The 24,311-nt window shown below is 42.2% G+C and overlaps 2 protein-coding genes across 2 annotated transcripts in view; both read right to left on the minus strand.

Annotated features, from left to right (window-relative positions):
* The window catches only part of LOC129094096 (cadherin-12-like), a 131,483-nt gene extending 109,540 nt beyond the window's left edge, over positions 1-21,943 (minus strand). Inside the window, exon 1 of the mRNA XM_054602122.1 lies at positions 21,797-21,943. The gene's annotated coding sequence lies outside the window, so the exon portion shown is untranslated. The remainder of the gene's footprint in view (positions 1-21,796) is intronic.
* On the minus strand, positions 17,827-18,901 carry LOC129094628 (putative nuclease HARBI1). Its single transcript, XM_054602878.1, has 2 exons — positions 18,256-18,901; positions 17,827-18,170 (listed from the first exon to the last, which is right to left on the minus strand). Exons 1-2 carry the CDS (start codon positions 18,899-18,901, stop codon positions 17,827-17,829), a joined length of 990 nt encoding a protein of 329 aa, XP_054458853.1.
* Positions 21,944-24,311: the final 2,368 nt, after the last annotated feature.

Here is a 24,311-nt window from a genome sequence, read left to right on the forward strand (position 1 = left end):
TATATGTGTGTTTGTGTGGCAGGGTGACCTGTATTTCACCCATATACCTGTTTCAGCCTCAGTCACCTCACTTTAACCTGTATTGTGACTTGGGCCAGTATGCAACGGTTGCTCTACCGGATGGCACCGTAACTAATCCCTGGCACTCGGCTGACAGAAAGGTTTGTTTAGTTTCCTCTTTGGGTGCATTTTAATAACTGCCCCAACTTCCTATAAGACGACCTGATGTGTCTGGATATCCAATGCCCTAATGTGGTCTCTGTGCTCTTTCTTTTTAGAGTAGTGTTCCTGTCGGGGATGTATCATTGGGAGGCGCTGTTTGGTGGTTTGCTGTGCACTTGCATGCAGATAAGTAGGGTGTTACCTGTTCAATTCATACATTTTTACAATTGTTTAATAGTATTTTTGTTCTAGGACCAGCATTGGTGGAGCTGGAGACGGTCACATTCTGGCGCTGTCGCTTCAGTGCTCCCATTTTCCTCTCATAGAATAACTAATGACTTTTTCCAATTATTTAAAAATAAACTTTTGTAGACTTTAACTGGCAATGTCTCTGTAAGTCTTTACACAAATCTGTATTATAAATGTTTTTTTCTGAACTATTGATGCGCTCACATTCAAATATATAAATTCTGAAGACATTGACATTACCAACTCCTGTCCTGAATCACACCATCTCTCAACATGACACTACTTGTGTACTATTTATCATTTCACTTAGACCTATTAAGAAGTAATTTGGTACAGTACTATAAATTAATCTGTAACGTAAAGCTATTGTCCCTGCATGGCACATATCCCCGTCACTTAGGGACAAAGCTAATATCACATAGGCTAATACAAAAAATGGAAATGACTTCCCTGGTGTAAAATCGTATGTCTGCGTCGGAGCCAGCAAACCGTTGCAGTCCAAAATCTCGCTGGAGACGTAACTCCTGTAGCTCCTTTCTCAGCTCCTCTACTTCATTTGTGACGCCTTCAGCAGCGGATGCGGCCATATCCATGGCAGCCGGTTCTGGGACAGAGCAGTAGTCGTGATCTTTGAAACGTTGATCAACCTCATCTTCCGGAGGGGCAGCCTCGACGAACCGATCCACTCTATCCCACACGCCGCGCCTTGGGGTTGCGACCGTATATTGGTTCCACTCAAAAAGGGTTGGTACGGCATCTTTTGCAAGTCTCCTTCGACCCTGAGGAGTAGTTGGCTCAATCAAATTGTCGGGACTAAAGTGTCTGCTACAGACCTTGGAGTGAGTGGTGATGACATATGCATCCCGGCGTATGTTCACAATCCATCGACTCCTCACGTCAGTTTGGCTCGGAAAGCCATGAAAACTTAATACCCCGTTGAATTTTGCTGACGCTGTACAGTGGGGGACACAGCAGTGCTCGGCGTAGGTTGTCTCCTGCCTCTGAAAATGTCCAGTTTTTAGAGGTTTGCGGTCTTGATCCATGTTTACTGTACCAAAGTCAGCAGGCTAGCGCGATAAACACACAGACCGGAAGCAACCGAGCTGTATTATTTGAAACAGGAAGTACGTCACACAGCTTAGTGCATACACCCTATTGATACCACTAAAAGGCCAAACACGGGGGGAGGACATCTGCGACGCTGTGCTACAGTGTTTAAATGACAAAGGAATACACACTGGCCACCTGATTTCAGTCGCTACAGACGGTGCGCCGAGTATGAGAGGGTCGCAAAAGGGGTTTGTGACGTTACTACAGAAAGCATTGGATCGAGATCTGCTTGCATTCCATTGCATATTGCACCAAGAGGCGCTGTGTGCGCAAACATTCCCAGCGGAGTGTATTGAGGTGATGAACCATGTCATCCAAATTGTCAACAAAATACTCGCAAAAGCACTAAACCACCGCCAGTTCCGTGCATTGCTAGAGGAAGTTGAGAGCGAATATGCGGATCTCCTGCTGCACAACAAGGTCCGCTGGCTATCCAGGGGCGAAGTTTTGCGTCGCTTTGTTGCGTGTTTAGAGCACGTTAACACCTTTCTGAAAACCAAAGGCCTCAACTACCCACAACTGGACGACACAAATTGGCTGGAAAAACTGCATTTCATGGTTGACATGACATGTCATCTAAACACGCTCAACAAAAGTCTCCAGGAGCGGGGAAACACTGCGCTTCAAATGCTGGAAGCCGTTTTGTCATTCGAGCGCAAGCTGACAGTATTGGCCAGGGATGTACAGCGAGGCACGCTCTCCAACTTCTCATCCCTGAGAGAGTTCAAAGACGCCCATCACGATCACACACTCAATAGTGATTATTTGCAAGGTGCAATCGTTGATATGCAAGCTGCATTTGGGGGCAGATTTAGTGAATTCCGAAAGGAAAAGGTGACTCTGTCTTTCCCTGTCACACCCCTGGAAATTGACCCTTCCTTGCTGAAAACATTCCCAGGAATTGATCCAGCTGAGCTCGAAATGGAAATGGCCGATATAGCCGACAAAGAAATGTGGGTTGCCAAATTCAAACGTCTGACAGCAGAGCTTGAAGACGTCAGCCGCCAGAAAGCCCACGCTGCCCAAAGCCACAAGTGGAGCGAAATCGAAAGCCTCCCAACACCCGAGAAACTTGTGTTTGAAACATGGAAGGCTCTTCCCGAAACTTATGGTAACATGAAGAAATACGCATTTGCAGTGTTATCCATGTTTGGATCAACATATTTCTGCGAGCAGATCTTCTCAAACATGAACTATATCAAATCCAAATACCGCACCCGCCTCACAGATGAGAGCTTGCAGTCCTGCGTCAAGATTAAAGTTACAAACTACATGCCCGATGTGGAGAAGCTGTCCAGTGATGTCCGAAAACAGAAGTCACATTGAACAGGTGAGAAAACCATCCCCTCATATAGGCGCATATTTAAGCCTAACAAAGTGGCTGTTTTTATGAATGGCTTTCTGCTTTTGTCAGTATATTTGGAATGACACAATTATTGTGTTTTATCACTCAGGTTCGATGTTAGCCTACGTGTCAAGCTGGGGAAGAGAAGGATGCTGCTGCGTGTCACAGTTGCGCTGACCGTGGCATTGGCGAACTAAAGAGAAGAGGATAATGCACAGAAGTTTATCTGTTTTGTTTGGTTTTAATTTTGTTCATTTCGACTGTTGTTGAATTTTTAAGCAAGCTGTCTTTTAATTGCAGCCTGCGCTTTGCGATTGTAGCCACTTTTTAAATGTCTGACGCTGAGTAACGGGGATTGTTTTATTTAGCCTACTCATTTGAACTACCGTTTCATTTTTATAGTTGCAAGCTTAAACACATTCTGCGTGTTTAGCAGTCTGTTGATTGTTATTGAACAGGGAATTATATTGACGTTTGAAGAGAATTAACTTTCCACACTGTCTGAAAATAGCCTGAGGCTATATGCACTTTTTTTTGGTTCTGGAGACCTAAAAATAAAAGATGACAACCAAAAATATGTATTTATTCTTGTATATCTATAATTTAATCAGTGCAACAAAACATAACACATTAATATTGTGATGGAAGTTAGGCTAAACTTGAAGCAGCATCTGGCCTATCGTACATGTACTGTAGTCACGTGGTGTGTAATTCTCTCCAGGATGCGCTGCAGGAAAATAAACATTTAAAGATGAATGCTAATTTGGTATATTGTAGCCAAGGCCTACTTTGTCATTTTAAAAGTAGGCATATAGCTTATGTAGGCTATGTTGCCTCATATAAGGCTTTTAGGTTTTTGCGGCTCCAGACAGGTATGTTTTTTTTTTTGGCCAAATATGGCTCTTTGAACGTTTTGGGTTGCCGACCCCTGGACTAGTTAATATAACTCAGATCTGCATCCTTTGTACATGACGCACAGTGTCGAATAAATACGTAATTTTGTGTTCCTCAGGATTTCAGTACTCACTTTTGGACTCACCATTGTACATTTTGGTTTTGGACTATTCTTTATTAAAGTCACTGTTAATATCGTTCTGCTCCCCGAGTCCGTCTGCATTTTGGTCCATACCCAAACTGGAAGCTGTTTCCACAAGAGAAGAGCTTAGTAGCTGAAGTTCCTGGCTCCCATCCTACTTTTAACCTGTGAACCGGATTGGTCCAAGCCAAGAACCTTGTTGAACTCTGTTACTACATTTGGTGTGCATGGAGGATTAATTTATTTGTGTACATACACAAACAGGGATTGATCTGATAAATAGGACTTAAACCAGCTTAGTGCAGTTTCTTTAATGCCAATTAAAGAACTCTGTAATAGGATGTGATGGTCAAAGGTGTTGAATGCATCGCTAAGGTCAAACAATACAAATACAGAGACAAGTCCTTTGTCTGATGCAATTAGATGGTCATCAGTAATTTCATCAGTACTGTCGCAGTGCTATGATGCACGGTTTACTGAAAATCCTCAAATAAACTATTATGTAGAAAGTCACACAGCTGATTTGCGACTGCTTTCTCGAGGATCTTGGAGAGGAAGGGAAGGTTGGAGATTGGTCTTTAGTTAGCCAACAGCTCTGGATATGGAGTGGGCTTCTTAAGAAGATGTTTAATTACAGCTACTTTGGTTATACAGCCGGTTGAAGGCAGGAGGTGATTAATCTTGTCTCTAATAGTTAGACTGTTATCATTAAAGAAGTTCATGAAGTCACAACTATTGAGGTCTATAGAAATACGCAGCTCAATAAAAATGACTCTCTGTCAGCTTGGATACAGTGCTTAAGAGAAACCTGGGGTTGTTTTTATTTTTCTCTATTAATGCTGAATAATAGGCTGCTCTGGCATTACGAAGGTCCATCATATATGTAGAAGACTATCTCGTCAGATTAGCCGAGATTCCTCCAAATTGCTGGAACGCCATATTTTGGAGTTTTTGCAAGGTTTGCTTTAATTTGCGGGTCTGAGGGCTATACCATGAAGTGAACCTCCTAAGTTTTATTATCTTTTTCAGAGGGAAAATCAAGTCTAGGATCATTCTCAGTGAGCCTGTTGCACTATCCTAGTCTTCTGCTATATTGAGACATGGTCTGGACCACGGAGAGATGGTCACCCACATCCAACCTACTACTGTCATTATTTAACTGGCTTCATATGAGACGTATTGTCCACACAGCCTCTCTCTGTATTACCTTGCCTAACTACATTTCTCCATTTCTTGACCTACAATCAAAGGTTAGCAGGAGAGCATGCTAACATTAACAGGCAAACAGTTTGCTAACTACACAGTAACTAAAATAACATAAAAAATGGCACAACTTACAGTTTCGAAGTTTGAAGTTGAGTCACAGGCAATTCGTACATATCCATCAATGCTTCAGCTTTGAAGTTGTTTCTGACCTTCATTGTGAAAGTCTTTTCCTGTTATTGTGAGGATATTTCAGTAAAATAAATCCTAAAACACCCTAAAAAAAAGTGAATCCACTAGAGTTCACCTTATCAGGTGATGGAAGTAAGTTACATGAAGACTTTTCTGTTGGTTCATGCAACAAACAACAGAGTAGCGTTTTTTTTTGCTTGAGATGTGTAAGCAGGTCTGTGATATTCAGGAAATCACAAAGGTGCACAGCGGTGGAGTCTGTAGAGCTCCATGGGTGGGGTCACCTAGCTGAAGGTGGTTCTGCAAGTACTGCCATGGAACACATATACATGACTTGGGACCTTTATTTACGTAGAAACAGGACCCAATTTTAATCTGCTCTTTTTACACAGGTTTACGGATAGATGACGCAAAAGAGAGAGGGTGTTCTCTTCTGACACTTTGGGGTTCCTACGTCTGGTCAGCCCACATCGGCTACAGGGGGGACTGGCTAACTACAGCAGCTAATGACTGATGCTCGTGGTGCGGAGCCGTGCTTCTAAATCACTAAGCCTTGAATTGTTAAATGCACCATTATCACTAAAGGGGACACATGGAGAAAGGGAGTAGGAGAAGGAGAGGAAGAGGGAGAGAGGGAAGCAGTCACAATCTGCTAAGCTAAATTATGGTAGTTAACGTTAGCAAAAAAAAGCAACGAGTAACCAGCCGTGGATTTAAAAGAGGGAGAGAGCTATGGATGCTTAAGCAAAACTAGCTGAAGTTTAAATGTACAGCAGGTAATTGCTGCTTGTAATGAAGAATATTTCACAATTAACTGCATTAAGCTAGAACAGCTATAGTATGTTACCAGAAAAAAAGATACGTTGGCAACCAGAAGTGACACGATATGATTACCGTAGCACGGCATCACGTCAGCCTGTTAACATGCCAGTTTATTGTGTAGGATCTGGCACTTCACTGAGACTATTCAATATCTTCTCATCATCACTTAGTTTGGTGAGAGCAGCTAAAGCCAACTACATGCAATAAAGAGTCATTGATGCCACTTGAGGTCAGATCAAAGCAGTTTGTCATTGATTAGCAGATGATACTTGAAAAGTGAAGGAATCAATAACACATATGGCGGTAGTGAGGGCCGATTCTGTGTTCTATAGCAGCAGTGTAACTGGAGAAGTGGAGACAGATGGACACTTTGGGGACTGACTGTTCACAGATGATGCAGATACTGCTAATCCCGATACTTACACGCTTCCAAGCTTGCAAGAAAATTAAAACTAAAGAAAAGGTTTCTCCTCTGAGCACAGTTTTGAAGAAATTCTATGGAAGACATTAGACAAAAGGTTTAATCTTCATTTCTACAGTCTGCTCAATTAAACAAAATTAATGGATTTGGGGAGTAGTCAACACCCCCTTTCTGGCCATGGAATCATGACCCTGGCCCGGATTTCAAACAATAAATCATTGGCTATAAATAACACAACTTAATCTGAAACAATGTAAATTAAATGTATAAATGTATAATTCCCAAAAGTCCTTTCAGCCAACTATTTGCAACTGCTGCATCTTATGAGCTGTAGTAGCTGTAATCTCTTATTTTGCCTCCAAAGTAAAAGTTGGGGATAGTTTAAATGTTGGTGAATTTGGCAAGTGCAAACCCCAGCACCGGGGTCTGATCCAAGGAAACTGTCCCATGTGGTGAGCAAACTATCTGTTGCTGCTGTTACAAATGTTTGACCCATTGCTGCTGGGATCAAAAAGTTATCGAACTATGTATCCGTGGCGTGGTGGCAAAAAAAACACAATTCGCCATGAAACAGGAAGTTAAATTAATGGGATTGACTTCAAATTTGGTCAGTACAATCTGAATCTGATATTGGTGCCAAGTTGCGGTGTGACAAATAGCGCCCCCTTTGATCAGCCCCAATGTTGGGCCGCTGATCACAGCTGATCAGCTGTCAGTCTGCTTTAACAGCTGGAGAGACTTTTGATTTTATGTCTGCACACATGATCACTGTACTAATATTAATAAAGACACAAAGTAATCATCACTGTACTAATATAAATAATGAAACAGTAATCATCACTGCCAGAGTAGAAATGTATTTATCTCTGCAGCCTGTTACCTGTTTAACAAACTGCATTGAGCATTTATACTGTGTTCTGTGTATTTATACTATGTTCTGTGTATTTATACTGTGTTCTGTGTATTTATACTGTGTTTGTGTCCTGTTCATAAGCGCAGGACCGATTTCTACTGGCGAAATGCGTTTGTCTTATTTATTAATTATTAACGTCTGTATGTTTTGAAATTCGGATTGTGATGTCATTATTAAATAATCCAGAATATGATTATGGTTTCTTCTAAACACTTGAAATAATTGATAAGGGTCAATGTTTCGGGGTAAATTGGAATTACATAATCTAACCCGACACTCAGGAATTATCAGCCTCATATGAATGAATGGAAATGAAGATAAATTATGTAAAAGTGTTTCTACTGACAAACAGACAGACTCTCAAACTCTTTAACTCTCTAACGTTTTAATCCATTCGATCTGTGATCTGTCATCACTCTGGTATTAAACTCCAGTGATGATGAGATATATCAGATCAGTACGATCGGCTGCAGCGTCCAATCAGATAACTGATGAACAATAAACTGACCTCTGTCATTGCTTTAGTTTAACTTGACCTCTCTGATTTCTCTGGTCTTACGTGACCGTTCTCATTGCTCTGGTCTAACGTAACCCCTCTCATTGCTCTTGTCTAACCTGACCTCTCTCACTGCTTTGGTGTAACGTGACCGTTCTCAGTGCTATGGTCTAACGTGACCTCTCTAATTTCTCTTGTCTAACCTGACCTCTCTCATTGCTGTGGTCTAATGTGACCTTTCTCATTGCTCTGGTCTAACGGGAGCTCTCTCATTGATCTGGTTTAACGTGACCTCTCTCATTGCTCTGTTCTAACTTGACCTCTCTTGTTGCTGTCGTCTAACATGCCTTTTCTCATAGCTCTGGTCTAACGTGACCTCATTAATTTCTCTGGTCTAACCTGACTGTTCTCTATTTTTACTGGTCTAACGTGATCATTGTCATTGATCTGGTCTAATATGACCTCTCTCATTGCTTTGTTCTAACATGACCTCTCTCATTGCTCTGGTCTAACCTGACCGCTCTTGTTGCTGTCGTCTAAGATACCCTTTCCCATTAATCTGGTCCAACATTACCCCTCTCTTTACTCAGGTCTAGTATGACCTCTCTGGTCTACCGTGACCTCTCTCATTGCTCCGGTCTAACATGACCTCTCTAATTTTGCTAGTCTAACCTGACCGCTCTCGTTGCTGTTGTCTAACTTGCCTTCTCTCTTTGCGCCGTTATAACGTGACCTCTCTCGTTGCTGTCGTCTTACGCGACTTCTCTCATTGCCCTTGTCTTACAATATCGCTCTAATTTCCTTGGTCTAATCAACCTCTCTCGTTGCTGTGGTCAAACATGTTCTCTCTCATTCCGCCGGTCTAACGTGACCTCTGTCTTTGCTCTGGTCCAACGTGACCTCTCTAATTTGTCTTGTCTAACCTGACCACTCTCATTGCTCTAGTCTAACTTGACCTTTCTCGTTGCTGTCGTCTAACGTGACCTCTCTCTTTGATCTGGTCTAACATGACCTCTCTCAGTGCTTTGGTCTAACGTGATTTCTCTAATTGCTCTGGTCTACCGTGACCTCTCTAATTTCTCTGGTCTAACATGACCTCCCTCATTGCTCTGGTCTAACATGACTCTTCTCATTGCTCTGGTCTAACGTGACCTCTCTCGTTGCTTTATTCTAACGTGACCTCTCTCGCTGTTTTATTCTAACGTGACCTCTCTAATATCTCTGGTCCAACGTGACCTCCCTAAATGCTCTGGTTTAACATGACTGTTCTCATTGCTCTGGTCTCACCGGACCTCTCTCATTGCTTGGTGGTCGGACTACTAGTGAAGCGCTATACAAGTCCATTTACCATTCACCTAATTTATCCGGTCTAACATGACCCCACTATCCTTTTCTGCAGTCTTACGTGACCCCATTTTTTACTCTGATGAGGTCTGATTGAAATGGAGCTTAGTGCAATTTCATTAAGGAAGACGCTCTTACACAAGTCTCTCAATTTCTCTCTCTTTGCTTACTCTATCAGCCGATTGTTGGCGCTCACTCTATCTGCCACAGTTTTCCTCAGCCAATCACATAGTTGCTGTCAAATTTGAAAACTGTTCACCTTTCTGCTGCTGTCAGTTGTCATTGCAGTATGAACGGAAGCAACCCTCCACGTCTGAATGAACATCAAGTTTCTGTATCCAGTGTCCAGTCCTGTTTCTCATTCCATCATAGGATCTTCAGCAACTCCCTTCATCACCACCACAACCAACATCTATACTCCAGGGTGACTTGACTGTGGCTCAGTGGTAGAGCAGCGTCTTTTGTGGCATCCTGGATCAAGCTGCACTTGACAGACAGACAGACCACAGGACAGCAGGACTCTGGTGGGACGAGAGGAGGCTGACTCTTTACATCAGGGTGCTTGGTGTTCAAACATACTCAAAGTTTATTTGCAGTTATATCTGCCAGCCCTTTGATTAATTCGCTGATCAGGCGGGTAAGGTCATACAAGTGTACATTCTGGTTAATAGCGGATGGCTTGCGATGTATGAAATAACACATCATCAATGAGGAAAATATAAATGACGACACATTCTCTATAATGTGAACGTAGCAGAGCTTTAGAGACGCTATGCACATTTTTGCACAAGGAACGGTGATACAACTTCATTACTAAGAGGCTTAAAGTTTACTTCTGTTTTCTGTGTCAAGTTAATATACTATTCATTATTCACACACACCGTCTCCTTCCCTTCCACCAGAGTCTCTCTCCACCAGATCTGCACAGAGAAAAAGAGTCAGCTGGTTGAATGGCATTGTCCACTGGCACGCAGGTTCCAGCCAAGTCTCAGCGAAACACAACATATATATAATATAAATAGCACTTTTCTACTGATTCCAAATCTTTATTGTGTTAGTACTGATTCAGCATCAATCACACTATTGTTATCCAATTCTTTATTCTACCAATTCTTCAGTGTTTTTTTTAACTCTATCTACTTCTTCATACTCACAGCTACAGAAACCATTCGGCTATCAAAATATTAATCTCTTATGGGACATAGGTGCTGTGACTGTTTCTACCTCTTATACTTAAATCATTTTTTATTTAAAATATATATTTTTTAATCAATGTAACTCAATTGAAAAACCAAAGCCATTTAAGCTGCCTCTTGAAATGCTACTGCATACTATAAGCTTCAGACACCATTTACACTTTCAACAAGTGAAAAGACTTTTGTGGTATGATTCATCTTTTTGACATTTTTTAGTGTGTTTTTCTTCATTTTGTGACTGCTTGAGATTTTATAATAGATGTGTATTGGATGGAATGTTCAAAGAAAGTTTGCATGACATCATCGCCAGAGTTGAGAGGAGCTAGAAAATCTAAACTTTCCCTATTTATCAACTTTTGGTCAATATTTTGAAAATACTGTGCTGAGATATGAACATATAATCCAACAGATTTACACATTTGGCCATGACAGCCTAAAAGTGGCAGAAACTCTATGCAACTGTCTTGCGGGCATAGAACAAAAACATATTTATGAGATAGTACCAGTGTTCTAACCTGATCCAATGCTCACATTTTTGACACTGCACACAAAAACTTTACACAATGTGTTCATCAAGGGGTCCAAACTCATCATGTACAACATGTAGGCGAGGGCAAGTTCCTTTTTTTTGACTTGGAAGCAGTTGTATGACAGGTGGGCCTCAGCTTATTATCAAAGCAAAGCCTTCTCTGACCAAGTAGTCCCTTGGAAGTTACCATCACAAAGGCAACCTCTGACTGATGTTAGGTTTTATTTAAACAAAACCATAGTTGGCTAGTCCAGACGTTCTACTTCCATCAATTGCCAAGATGGTTTTGATGAGTTTATTTTGTTTCTGTCCGATACGGTCTCTAATACTGACTGCTACTGCTGATTCTACTACTACTACTTCTACTACTACTGGTACTATTACTTCTACTACTATTGCTACCACTTCTATTACTGCCACTGCTACTACTACTGTTGATACTACTACTACCACCGACTGACTGGACGATTATAAGTCATGGATAGAGGGCAGGCTGGCACCAATGAAATGCAGACACTGGATAAGCAGTCACAAAACAAGTATTTTACTATGTTGTGTGTTGGTCCAATGATAATTGGACTAACAAAATATCACTACTGTATTGTGGTTGTTGGTTGGTAACGATACCAAGGGTTGAAGTCCTCCCTTGGAGCATCATTTTTAGTTTTTTTTGCAAATCAGGAAAAGCAGGAAAAAACGTCTTCCTTTCCAAAAAACAGAGAAAAATATTTGTTAAATGATGGTGAGATCTGATAATCGTGTATTTCAACCAATTACTCTAATTCATATTTTGATCTTGCTCCTGTGTCTCAAAAATAGAGGAGGAGCCTCTATCTGTGCTGTTTGACAGCCAAGTTGCCAAATTGTTAAGCATGCTGTTTTTCAGCATGCTTAACAACAATGCTTAAATTTCTGATGTTTAGTAAGTAGGCCTATAACTTTTAGCATGTCAACCCTGGATCATATACATTTACATTTACATACAACTAAACTGCATTCTCAATAACATTTTGAGGGAAACGCAATTTCTCCCTGATTACAGTGACATTTTTAAAACACATGGTTTATGTTGTAAATTGAAGCAAAACAAAAATGCAGCAAATCAGATTAGAGTAGATTAGGCGACAAAACTAATTGGTTAGGTCTAGTAAAACATCATGGTTTAACTTGAAATAACATAATGTTTGTCATTATTATTATTATTATTAGTTACACTATGTCATCTGCTGTGTTTTAAAGGCGAGCTGGTGATAGGTACATGGAACTTCTCTCCAGCTCTCGATTGATTTTCGTCTCACTCTAGAGGGGGACAGTACGCAGTGCCGTGATGATTATTGCATATTTCTCAAGCTGCCGAAGCAGTGATGCGTTCAGGGACCTCATTTCCGGCTTCAACTTTTCCACGTCATTCTTCCATGGCTCAGTTTTTTCCGTTTATGGAAGGACAGGATATCACACCTTTTTTTCGTTGCTCGTCCTCTGACACAGCTTTACGAGGAGAGGTGACACATCTGTCTGTTAATGGAATGGATGGACTGGACACTGAGACTGGCTAATTTTCTCCAGCTCTCCAGCCTTCCTCCTTGTTTTTGGAGGTCAATCTTTCTCCAAAGAGAAGATTGATTACTACTCAGAAGTGATCTGAGACCTGTTACAGAAATAGGCTGTTTAGTAATTTACGACAGATAGAAATAGTTATTTTCATTATACTTCCTTGTTCCCAAGAAGACAAGAGATTTGAGACCCGTTTTGGACCTTCGCATCCTAAACAGGGGATTTGCCCGACGTTCTGTATGTTACCATCAAGCAGTTGCTAGAACTGTGACAGCCGGACAATGACTTACCCAGTCGACAAAGGTTCATACTTTCAGGTCTAGCTGGCCTCAAAATATTGGATATTGTTGCCTTAAAGCAGCGGTCCTCAACCCCCGGCCAGTGCGACCAGTACCGGGCCGCACTGAAAGAATAAATAACTGATAATAAATAAAATGGAACTAATATAAGAGTCTGAAAGATGTTTTATTTTGAAAAATGACCGGATTCTCTCTCAATTACATCCGCCTGTGCCTCTTGACACGCGTCAAGATGCTTGTCTCGGTCACGTGATACGTTACCTCAAAAATTAAGCCCACAAGCTAGCGAAAATTAGGGATTTTCTGCAGTGACAGCAATCAAAACCAAATTAGGGAGTAGACTGGACATAAGGAACACACTTCGGGTGTCATTGTCTCCCATTACCCCCAGATGGGACCGTCTCGTTGCAGAGAAACAAGCTCAGGGCTCCCACTGATTCAGCGTTATGGTGATTTGTATTTTTTATGCATTTTATATTTGTTTTCATGCCGGTCGTATCATTTTATTTCGCAGTGTTTATCCGCCACACCTTGAAGGCCGGTCCGTGAAAATATTGTCTTACATGAAACCGGTGCAAAAAAGGCCTTACAGTATGACTGCACAGACTCCTGTTCAGCTATGCCCCAGCCCCAAGCACCTTCAAACAATTAGGGGAGCAGTCCCCTGCCATACCAACAGATGGAGTATCTTGGAGTTATGCTCAACGGGCTGCAGGCCACTTTGTCAGACTATAGACTGGTGGTCTTTCACTGCAACAGGGAAAGACCACCAGTGGTAACGGCATTGACTGTCATGTATGCGCTGGGGTATTTCAGCATGCCCATCCGGTGGTACCTGCACATGCGTCGTCTTCATGCGCTTTGATGCCAGGAAGCACAAGCGGTGGTTGGTTACTATCCCCTGGCCTGCGATACCGGGGGTCCTGCCTGAGTAAATGGTAAATGGACTGTACTTATATAGTGCTTTTCTAGTCTTCGGACCACTCAAAGCGCTTTTACATTACTAATCATTCACCCATTCACACCCATTCATACACTGATGACAGGAGCTACCATGCAAGGTGCCACCTGCACGTCAGGACCCTAACTAACATTCATACACATACATACACCGCAGGAACAGCCTGCGGGAGCAATTTGGGGTTAAGTGTCTTGCCCAAGGACACATCGACATGGACTGCCGGAGCCAGGGATCGAACCGCCGATCCTCTGATTGGTAGGTAAAATGGTAGGTGATTTGTGGAGGACCAACACATGGACCTCATTCAGCTACACAAATTTGCCTCAGAGGGCTTTACATCTGTACGACATAAATTTCCCCGCTAATAAAGGATTATTTTATTTTATCTTGTTTTATAATCTGTCCAAGTAGCCTCACATCGGTACAGGAAAAGAAAAGGAAGAAACCTTAGGGAGAGCAAGAGAGGAGAGATCCCTCTCCCAGGATGAACAGAAGTGTAATAGATCCATCCCTTATCCATAGAGACAGACAAACATTCACGTTCACACATCATTTAGAATAATCAATTAATCAATTAACTTAAGCTGCATGTCTTTGGACTGTGGGAGAAAGCCGTTGAACCCATATATAAAAGCCAGCTGACACAGGGAGAACACACAAACTCCACACAGAAAGGAGGTCTAGCACAAGATCAATAGGGGTTCCTTTCTTGTGAGGCAACGGAGCTAGCCACTACAGAGCTTAGCATCAAGCTAAACGCTTCTTCACCATGTTTGTTCTAGCAGTAGGTATTACTAACATAATTTGCTACAGGGATCTAAGAAGTCTAGCAAGTGTGTGCAAATGAAACAAATGAGTATTTTGGTTCTGCTCCATTTAATGTTTTTTTAACAGGCAGCAGTATTTTAAATACAACTCTGTAACCTACCGGAAGCCAATTTAGAGACCTATGTATCAGAGAAACGTGAATGGTTCTTTTGGTTTTTGTAAGAACTCTAGCAGCTGCCTTTTGTACAAGCTGAAGCTGTTTGAGGGTCTTTTTAGGAAGGCATATAGTAATTGACCCAGCTGGAAATAAACGTTTTTTCCAGTTTTTCTTAATCATGTTTTGGCAATAGCTATACATATTTTTGAGATAGTAAAAAGCTGATATAGTTATTGCGTTCATAAGATTTTTCAAACTGAGATCACAGTCAATTAAGACACCAAGGTTTTTAACAGTGTACTTTGTTTTAGTCAATTTTGTTGTCTATGATAAGAACTTTTATTGTCATTAATGTTTGAAATGTTATTGTCATTATTGATTTGTCCAAGCAGGAGCATATAAAGATTGAGTAATAAATACAATTCAAAGAGGAGCATTGGAATTTTGCAATCATGCAATCACCTAAAAGCTAGTGACTTTTTCACAAACTGCCATCAGACTGGGCTGTACCATCAGACAACCCTAACCTGCCAAGAGAAGAGTCCCCTCAGCCAGCTGGTCCTGAGTCTCCATCAAGACAAGCTAACATGCCCAAGAGGACAGTCTGTAACGGGTGTGGTAAGGACCCAGAAGCAGTACGACGGACACACAGAATCGTTGAACGAAGCTTTATTCCAGGCAGAAAACACAACAGACAAACAGTCTCGGATTAGCTCACGTGGAGAAGTCCGCTCGGTGGAAAGCCAAGCCGTCAGGTGAGAAGGCAGACAGAAATCAGAGGAAGCCTAGGCTAATCTCGTGGTCGGGGACAGAAGGCTATGGCGATTTACTGGGGCAGAGGCAAGGCAAGAATCTAGTAGTCGGGGATGGAAGGCGGAGTCGTTTACGGGGCAGAGGCAAGGCGGAGAAGTCCGAACAGGCAGGGTCGGCAACAGGAACTCAATTGGGGGGTAAACGCAGGAAAGTCTGACATAATGCAGAGAACGATCTGGCAACGGGTGAGTGAGTGACTGGGGTTTAAATACAGAGGTGAGTAGGTGCCAGGTGAGAGTGATTGAACTGATGAGGTTGGTGTGGCAGACAGGTGCACTGAATGAACTGATTAGGTGAGTGAGAGATGGAGTGGCAGAAGAGAAGGGGCAGAGCTGTGACAGGCTGGTGAGGTGGGAGTGGCTGAGAGGTGAGTGTGAGACAGAGGCCGTTTCTCAATATGTGAACTTCTCTGTACTTGTGTCCTCGTGAACTTGTGAAACGTCATCTAGCGCGGCCCAAGTACTGTTCCAATACACAAGTTCGCATTCAGCCAAGTACGGTCCAGATACCCGGAAGTGTCCTTGCTCCGCCCATTATATCGAGGATGCATCGGAGGAGACTTGTGTGGACTTTGGACAGCCAAGTATCCCAGAATGCATTTCACACCAGCAAACAAGAGACGACAATGGCGGAGACGACTCACAACTGTAAGTTATAATTTTCTAAATACTGCTGTTGTGTAACGGAATTTAGTTTTAAGATTTTTTTAAGCGAGAATGTAGTTGTTAAGACTTAAAATATGAGGTCAATTTATCAAGATAGAGCCTGTTTGAAAATAGCTCCGACGTTTGTCGGAGATATGAGAGGACCAGAGAGGAGACCGGGCGGTGATGCTCATGCATCCCGCTGACAGCAGCCTGATCTCGGCTAGGCCTCTCCAGATGTGCCGCTGGCTCCGGTGTCTCTGTGGTTAAACATGATATAACTCGTTTGGGGGATATCTAACGAACAATCTTTGCTCTCTCAGTTTACATCTATTATTAGTTCCCGTGCAAACTGGTTTCATCACTTTACATATATACATACACATATTTTTCAACTTTAACTTTGCATCAAGTTAGAGCCCTGCCTTTGTACTTTTGACCGATTTATTTGCAATATTTTATTCAAGGGACAACTGAGGAAACCCGGGCCCTCATTGCCTGGCGGGCAGCCAACGAGAGCCTCTTCACTGGCAGGAGGAATTCCTCCAAAAATGGATGGCAGTGAGTATTTATTTGAGTGCTTGTATCATTGCCTGTATGACTGGGTAAGGGATGGAGCCAGATTTGTGCTGTCTCCATCCATAATGATTCATATCTTATTGAAGAGGCAGTGTGTCACTCTGTGTCACTCTTTGTTTATGTTTTTGTTTTTTCCAGTGACTTTGTTACCACGTCTGGCCTGGCAATAACAGCCAAACAGGCCAAAAAGAAGTGGAACAACCTTAAGGATAAGTACAAGGTAAGCTGCCTGTTGCTCTGCTTTGTATTACTGAGAGAGCCTTCAGTTTCACAGTGTAGTGATTAATACCCTATTTTCAGGACCTTAGGGATCCCCCCACAGGCAAAGGGGTAGAGGCCGGTGGTGTGACTGCTGCCACCTGGCAGTGGTACAGTGATATGGATGCTGCACTCCGGGGGCAGCACTCCATAAGTCCGCCCCTGGTAGTTGCAGCAAACCTGACTGCCACTACAGGTGGCGCGGTCACACCAACGGCCTCTACCTCTTCTGCAGAGGAAGCAGGCCAGCCTCCAGCAAAGAGGCCCAGGAACAACCTCCTGGACTTCTTGAAAGAGCAGGCAGAGAAGGAAGAGGAGAGGGAGAGAAAGGCCATAGAGAGAGAGGAGAAAAGTGAAAGGGAGGCAGCAGCTCGAGCAGAGCGATATCTGACTCTGTTCGAGAATCTTGTGAATAAGTTTTGATTTAAATGTGTTATTTTAATTGTAAATAAATATTGTTCAGTTTCAACCCAGGCAATTCATTCTTGAAGGCAATAGTGTATTGTATATATTTACAACAAAAGGAAAAGAATCACAAGGTCCTATATTTAAAAGTTTTATACAATTATTTACAGCCATGCAGTGAAATTTGAATTAGCCAGAAAAAGAACATATACAACATATAAACTACCCACAAACAAGTCGTTTTCCCCAGAAGAAACGATCATGAACGAATAATGGATTATTCTGATCTATCTATCTATCTATCTATCTATCTATCTATCTATCTATCTATCCTCTAGTGAGCATGACTACATCTGGAGAGGTTTACTGTCTAGATGTAGTCATGTTCACCCAGACATGCAGGCAGTTCTCCAGGAGCAGAAAGCTGGGCAGCAAGCCTTCCTCGGACACCGTTCCCCGACAGCTCCCTCTGAATGACTTCTGCAACATCCTCGCTGTCATCTGGTCCCTCCTCCTCCTCCAGGATATCACCTGCTGCCACACACAAGTTGTGGAGGATGCAGCAGGCACCAATCACCTTCGGGGCGAACAGAGGCCGGATCTCCAGGGCCCTCAGGAAGATGGAGCGCCAGCGCGTTTTCAGAATGCCAAAGGTGCGCTCAATAACATTCCGTGCCTTTGCATGGTGCCTGTTGTACCGGGCTTCAACTTGGCCTGTTAATAAAATGCACATAGAAAATGTATGCTGTGTTTCAAAGTCACCAAAGTAAAAATTTGCTGTGTGTGTAAGTGTTCTTACTTGCTACAGGCTGGCGGTATGGTGTCATGATGGCAACAGGACGCTGCAGGCACGGGTATCCTCCATCTCCTAAAAGTATGTACCCAGCTGGTGGATACAGGGCCTGCTTGTACATCGGAGACCTTCTAAGTACAAGTGCGTCATGTACAGATCCTGTATTCCCTATGTACACATCAAGAAATGCGCCCTTGGCATCACAGATGCCCTGCAGTAGCACTGAGGGGAAAAGTTTTCTGTTAATATAACATTTCTTCTGTGGCTCTGCAGGAGGAAGAATCTTGATGTGGCACCCGTCGATGGCACCGGCAGCACAGCGGAATGCCTCATGGCCAGCAAGGCGAACAAAGCCAGCCCCCACCTCCTCCATCTCCTCTGGTTTGGGGAAATGAATGACTCTGTGGAGGATGGTCATCATTTCCTCCACGACGTTGTGGACGGTCCGGCAAACAGTGGCTAGTGGCATGGCAAAGATGTCTGCAGTAACCCTGTAGGAAGCTCCACAGGCAAGCCAGTACACCATGACCAGGACCTCCATTTCATGGCTCCATCCATGGGCTTTTTGCCGGGGCAGCATCTGGACCAGCATGTTGATGCTGCCCCTGGATAGCCTGAAGGCTGGTTTCAAGTCCGCTCCAGAAAAGAACATGGCCAGGATAGGCACATGGTCATGCACTTGTGCATACCTTTGTGAGGGACTTTGGTCCTGTAAAAAAAAAAAATATATATATATTTTTGGAATTTCTTTACATTGTTTATTAATTGTTATTTTTATCATGTATTATATTTATTGTTTATTTATGTTTTTACTATTTGATATTTATTAAACTGATGTGCGTGGCACAGATGAAGTACAGGAAGGCTACTTTTGCATTGATGTATTGTGATGTTTGTGCACCTAACTGTACAAGGCCTGTCAGACTGAGTATCCGCCTCTTTATGTTGAGTACCAAGAAGACAAATGGCAGGTCTGTATGTGGAATGTATGCTAATCCATTCCAATATTAAACTAAAGTATCAAACCTCCCCTGTACTGGCCAGTTTATCAGGTAGGCCTAGATAAAGCTAGATAAAGCTAATGTAGTCTAATATAACAGTCCTGTATATACATGTTAACTTCAGCAAGGTTATAATGTTACTTTTTTTTAATGCAAATTGTTTTTCAGAGGTGTTGGTCCATCCCATGTATATGAAGGGTAGACTAAATATTAGAAACACCTCTCAGTATAACGTTACAGTTCAACAGCACCACAAACCAAGCTGACAAAAAATAAATCACCACCTCTAAAACATTAAATAAAGACTTTATACAATATTAAACTGCATTAGTTTTTAACCTAGGTATGCCTAATCATGCCTAAACTGTCAAGTCTACATATAAATGATAGACAGGTTAAAAAGCATAGGATGATTATACAAACGTACAAAGCTAGAGAGACAGGCTAATATGGCCCGTGTCCTCTCCATCCTCCTCCGCATCCTGGCTCTTCTTTGCCTCAGTTGGGCAACCTCCTCTTCAGCTTCTCTATAAAGCGCACCGACAGCAACGGCAACCACCAGCCTCTGATCCATTTTGATACTTTAATAATTTTATCTAATTTTCTAATGTCGGATTTTGTTTGTCCTCATTCATTCGTTTGATCACCAGCGGCAACCTGTTTGATCACCAGCGGCACCCTAACCATAACAACCTTTTTCCCGCCATTGACGTTTTATTATATGCAGATGTAACACAAAATATATACATATTAATATTTTAATATTTTCTAAATGAAAACGAAAAAAGGCAGGGTTGTGTTTTATATCATATTTCGTTTATTGTCAATATATATGACTGAAGATAACCGGAGTAGGCGGGACCGACGAGCTGAGTTGGTGACGTCATCATCAAGTTCGCTGCTGTTCCAATTGCAAAATGACCGTACTGCGTCCTCCCGTCCTCGGGAGTTTGTACTCCCGAGTCGAACTATCCAAGTATGAACTTGCAAGTTTGCAAGTCCATACTTGACCATACTTGGTATTGAGAAACGGCCAGAGTGACAGGAGTGTATGAAAGCAGAACTGTGACACAGCCTCTTGACCACAACACCACCCCAATTAAAATCAAACCAAATCATCCACATCACTTATTGGAAGAAAACAAATCAAACAAAAAAAAAAAAAAATAAAAAAAAAAAAAAATTGTACTTCACACAAAATATGACTTGAATTTTGAAGAAATTTTATTTACTTGAGGGACATACCCAAATGTGAGAACAGCTAGCAGAACCTTAGAAACACGACTCTTTACTTCTTTGTTTGATTATTTTTTTTCTGTATATATCAGGCAACTTTGTTTGTAGGCATATCATTTATTTGGTTTATTAAAACCTAACCAATATCCATGTCATTCTTTTGACATGTCAATATACAGACTGTTGGCGTGTTGATGTACTACGGTAAGCGTATTGCCTCACTTCCTGTTCCCAGCGTAGTTGATAGCGTACTTTTCGCAGCTCCAGCGAAAAGTAGTCAATTGTGTGATATTCTCTATTATAGCGGCTAATTACCTGCTTTACATTTAAACATTTGAACACTCATAGCTCACATCTTAATTCAACGACTTTTTGCTTAATCCAACAGCTGTTTACACGTTGTTCAGTTCTGCTAACGTTAGCTAACCTCATTTAGCTTAGCAGCTAGCGATGGCTTCTCTCTCCTGCTCAGTGTGTCTCATGTTTAGCTATTCCTCTGCCTCCCTTACTGATAAGGGTACATGTAATACATGTAGTTTATTTGCTAGGTAGGAGGCAAGGCTCAGTGAGTTAGAAGCACAGTTCCGCACCATTGAAGCTCAGTCGTTAGCTAGTATAGTTAGCCAGCCCACCCCCGTAGCCGGTGCGGGCCAACCAGACATAGCTTCTGCTAGCCGTCCCCCGGCAACCCCCGAGCAGCAGGGAGGCTGGGTAACTGTCCGAAGGAAGCAAAGCTCTATGTCGAAGCACACGGGTCACCACCAACCACTTCACGTTTCTAACCGGTTCTCCCCACTCAGCGACTGACCCGCTGAGAAACCAACTCTGGTTTCTGGCAGCTCCATTCTGAGAAACGTGAAGTTAGCGAAGAAAGGTTATGCTGTTCATTCTGTACACATGACATCTATTGCATTCCATCCATCCTGGGAGAAGGATCCATCCTCTGTTTTTCCTGTGCCGATGTGAGGGTTCCGGGACAGAGGATGTCGCATGTGTACAGATTGTAAAGCCCTCTGAGGCAAATTTGTAAATTGTGATTTTGGGCTATACAAAATAATCTGAATTTGTAACGGGTGGTGTGTGGACCCAAGTGCAGTACGACCAGGAGACAGGGTAAAGTTCTGGAGCTTTATTCAAAGCGGAACACAGAGCAGACAGACAGGCAGGAGATAACTCACGGGTTATATTCCACTCGAGAGAGCGCTGATCCGTCAGCGGAGCAGGCAGACAAAAACCAAAAGGAGCAAAGGCAAATCTCGTGGTCAAACAGAAGGCGAAGGTTAACCGGGGCAGAGGCAAGGTAGGAATACCGTGGTCTGGGACGGAAGGCTGAGTCAGTTACCGGGGCAGAGGCAAGGCGGAGAAGTCCAAACAAGCGGGGTCGGCAACGGGAAATCAGTCCGGGGAATAACGCTGGAAGGTCTGGCATAATGCGGAGAACGATCTGGCAGTGAGTGTGTGTGAGACTGGTGTTTAAATACTGCAGGGTGTAGGTGCAGCAGAGTGAGCAGGTGAGAGTGATTGTGCTGATGAGGTGGGTGTGGCAGACAGGTGCACTGCATGAGGCTGATTAGGTGAGTGAGGGAGAGTGTGGTGAGAGAGCGGGGGCTGGGCTGTGAGCTGAGAGAAATAGTGCAGGAAGAGTGACTGTGACAGAATTGAATTGAATTGAAATTCTACTGGTTTGGGAAGGGTTACTGCACCAAAAATCCAAGAGCCAAGTAGAAATCTAAGAGCAAATGTTTCACAAGCACGCATATTATATCTGAGTGCAAGCATACAGTTTAAGCATAAGCAGAACAAATCCAAGCACAAGCAGGGGCTATTTGGTAAAAGAATATGCAATGTAAACTAAAAATTTAAAATTAAAACAAAAAAATAATAGTTGCCTCTTCCCATATTAATAGCTGTGTCCTAGAAAATGATAGGGGGGAAGCCATGGATGACAACAATGACGATCATGAAATATCTGTCTACCCCACCTACTTCCAAGTGACATTCGTCACTTAAATTTAAAAAGCAACATTTCCTAGTCTACGGCTGCAACCAGTTCCACCAGTTAGCCCTGGAAACTCTGACCAATCAGAGCAGACCTGACTTTTTCGTCAGGGGGGCTTAATTAGCCAACCAGAACTCATAAGATTGAGGGCAATTTCGGAACCCATTAGCTATTGGTCTAACAACGCATAATTCCCTCGGGGCAAGGGGGTTTATTTCTGGGGTTCCTGAATAGCCGCTGGATATCCAGGCCCACATTTCCTTTTCGGTGCGATGCTCATTGTTTACAGTCTGATTAGCAACTTAAGATGCAAGACTCGAGTTGGAGTTGAGAACGTACGTGTAAAACCAGATTATTTTAAGTAGCTAGTTGACAACTAATTTTAAACCAATAAAAAGCCAAATCATCGTCAGACTATGGATGGTGGGTTCCAAGATTGCATTTCGGCCAATGTGTTCCACCTCTTTTGCTCTCCTGTAACCTGTCTTCTCTACCTGCATTCAACCAAAGCCTGCTCAAACGTGATTGCTCAATCATACTCAGAACTACAAGTGGAAACAAGGACGTTTCTGGTACCCCCCAGATTCTGCATATGAATGCAGACTCTATTTAAAGTGATGAGATAGAGGGTAAATACATGAAAATGCAGTATGAGAAGAATCAAGTGTTTGAACATTACAGCATGTAAACTAGTACTTGTATAAAATCTAAATACATGTATTAACCTAAAAAAAAAGCATAGTATGTGACCTTTACATTTTTCAGTTTTTCATTTCATTATGAGCAGTGTTAAGCTCTTTTTTTGGGCATTTTTTTCAATATAATCATACAAACATTGCTCATATACCTTGAGACAATAATCTATGAATTTCATCAACATAATTGTTTGGCCTCATTAAGCAATTTTCTCTTTCAGCCTTTTAGACTATCCCATAAACTGTGTTTGGTGTAGAAGTGCTCTATGAAGTTGACTTGACGTTTACCTAGATACTGTTATCAAAATTAACACTCCCAAATAAATTGGTATGAGAGTCTTGCAGAATCAGAGTTGTGCATTATGTTGAAACATTATTTGTCATTTGCAGGCCGGTTGGCGATTCAAGGGAGCAAAGTGCTCAACTTCTTGTTCTGTAAACCGGAAGTGTGGCTAGACTCCTCCTAACATCTGTCCTCAAGGAAAATGCAACACAGCTGATTGTAATAGATGAGGTTAGTCAGTTGTGTTTGTGGGTGGCAACTTGAATTTGTTTATTTAAAAAAAGGGAAATGTGTACTAAAAATGCATTGCCAGATTTTTTATATTAATATATGAAATATATTTTTAGCACTACATTGCGTAAAGTAGTGAAATTTCACTGTCAAATCAAAAATAAGACATCCAATGAATTAAGTCATTTAATATTGTCAACAATTTCGCATTTTAGTACAACTAAGCAAAGTAGAAAGCTTTGATTTGTAAACATTTCAAATTTACAGAATAAATGTTTCAGGAGCTTGACAACCACAATTGTATTGAGCATCAGCGATGGCAAGCCCCTGAGTACCAGCACAGATGTTGCTGTCACAAAATGATAGTGGACTATGGCAAGGCAGATCGTTCATTGGCCCTGGGTGTTGTGTAACCCCTTTACCATGTCACTTTGATCTCTGAATTAACGCCAAAAGTTCAATCTTGGTCTCATCAGACCAGAGAATCTTATTTCTCATAGTTTGGGATTGTCAGCTGAAAAAAACATTTTCATCTTTGACGGCGTTTATTTTAAAGCTTGACACACGTGCACCTGTAGCTATATAGCGAGTGGCAAATGCTCTTAACATTTCTTAGA

The sequence above is a fragment of the Anoplopoma fimbria genome, chromosome 8 (genome assembly GCF_027596085.1).
Source record: "Anoplopoma fimbria isolate UVic2021 breed Golden Eagle Sablefish chromosome 8, Afim_UVic_2022, whole genome shotgun sequence".
NCBI lineage: Eukaryota > Metazoa > Chordata > Actinopteri > Perciformes > Anoplopomatidae > Anoplopoma > Anoplopoma fimbria.

Bases quoted from the DNA above. Each gene is read 5' to 3' on its own strand.
- LOC129094628 (XM_054602878.1), bottom strand. From the start codon at position 18,901: ATGTTCTTTTCTGGAGCGGACTTGAAACCAGCCTTCAGGCTATCCAGG. The intron at 18,171-18,255 runs GTAAGAACACTT...TTTTATTAACAG, and splicing joins ATACCGCCAGCCTGTAGCAA to GCCAAGTTGAAGCCCGGTAC.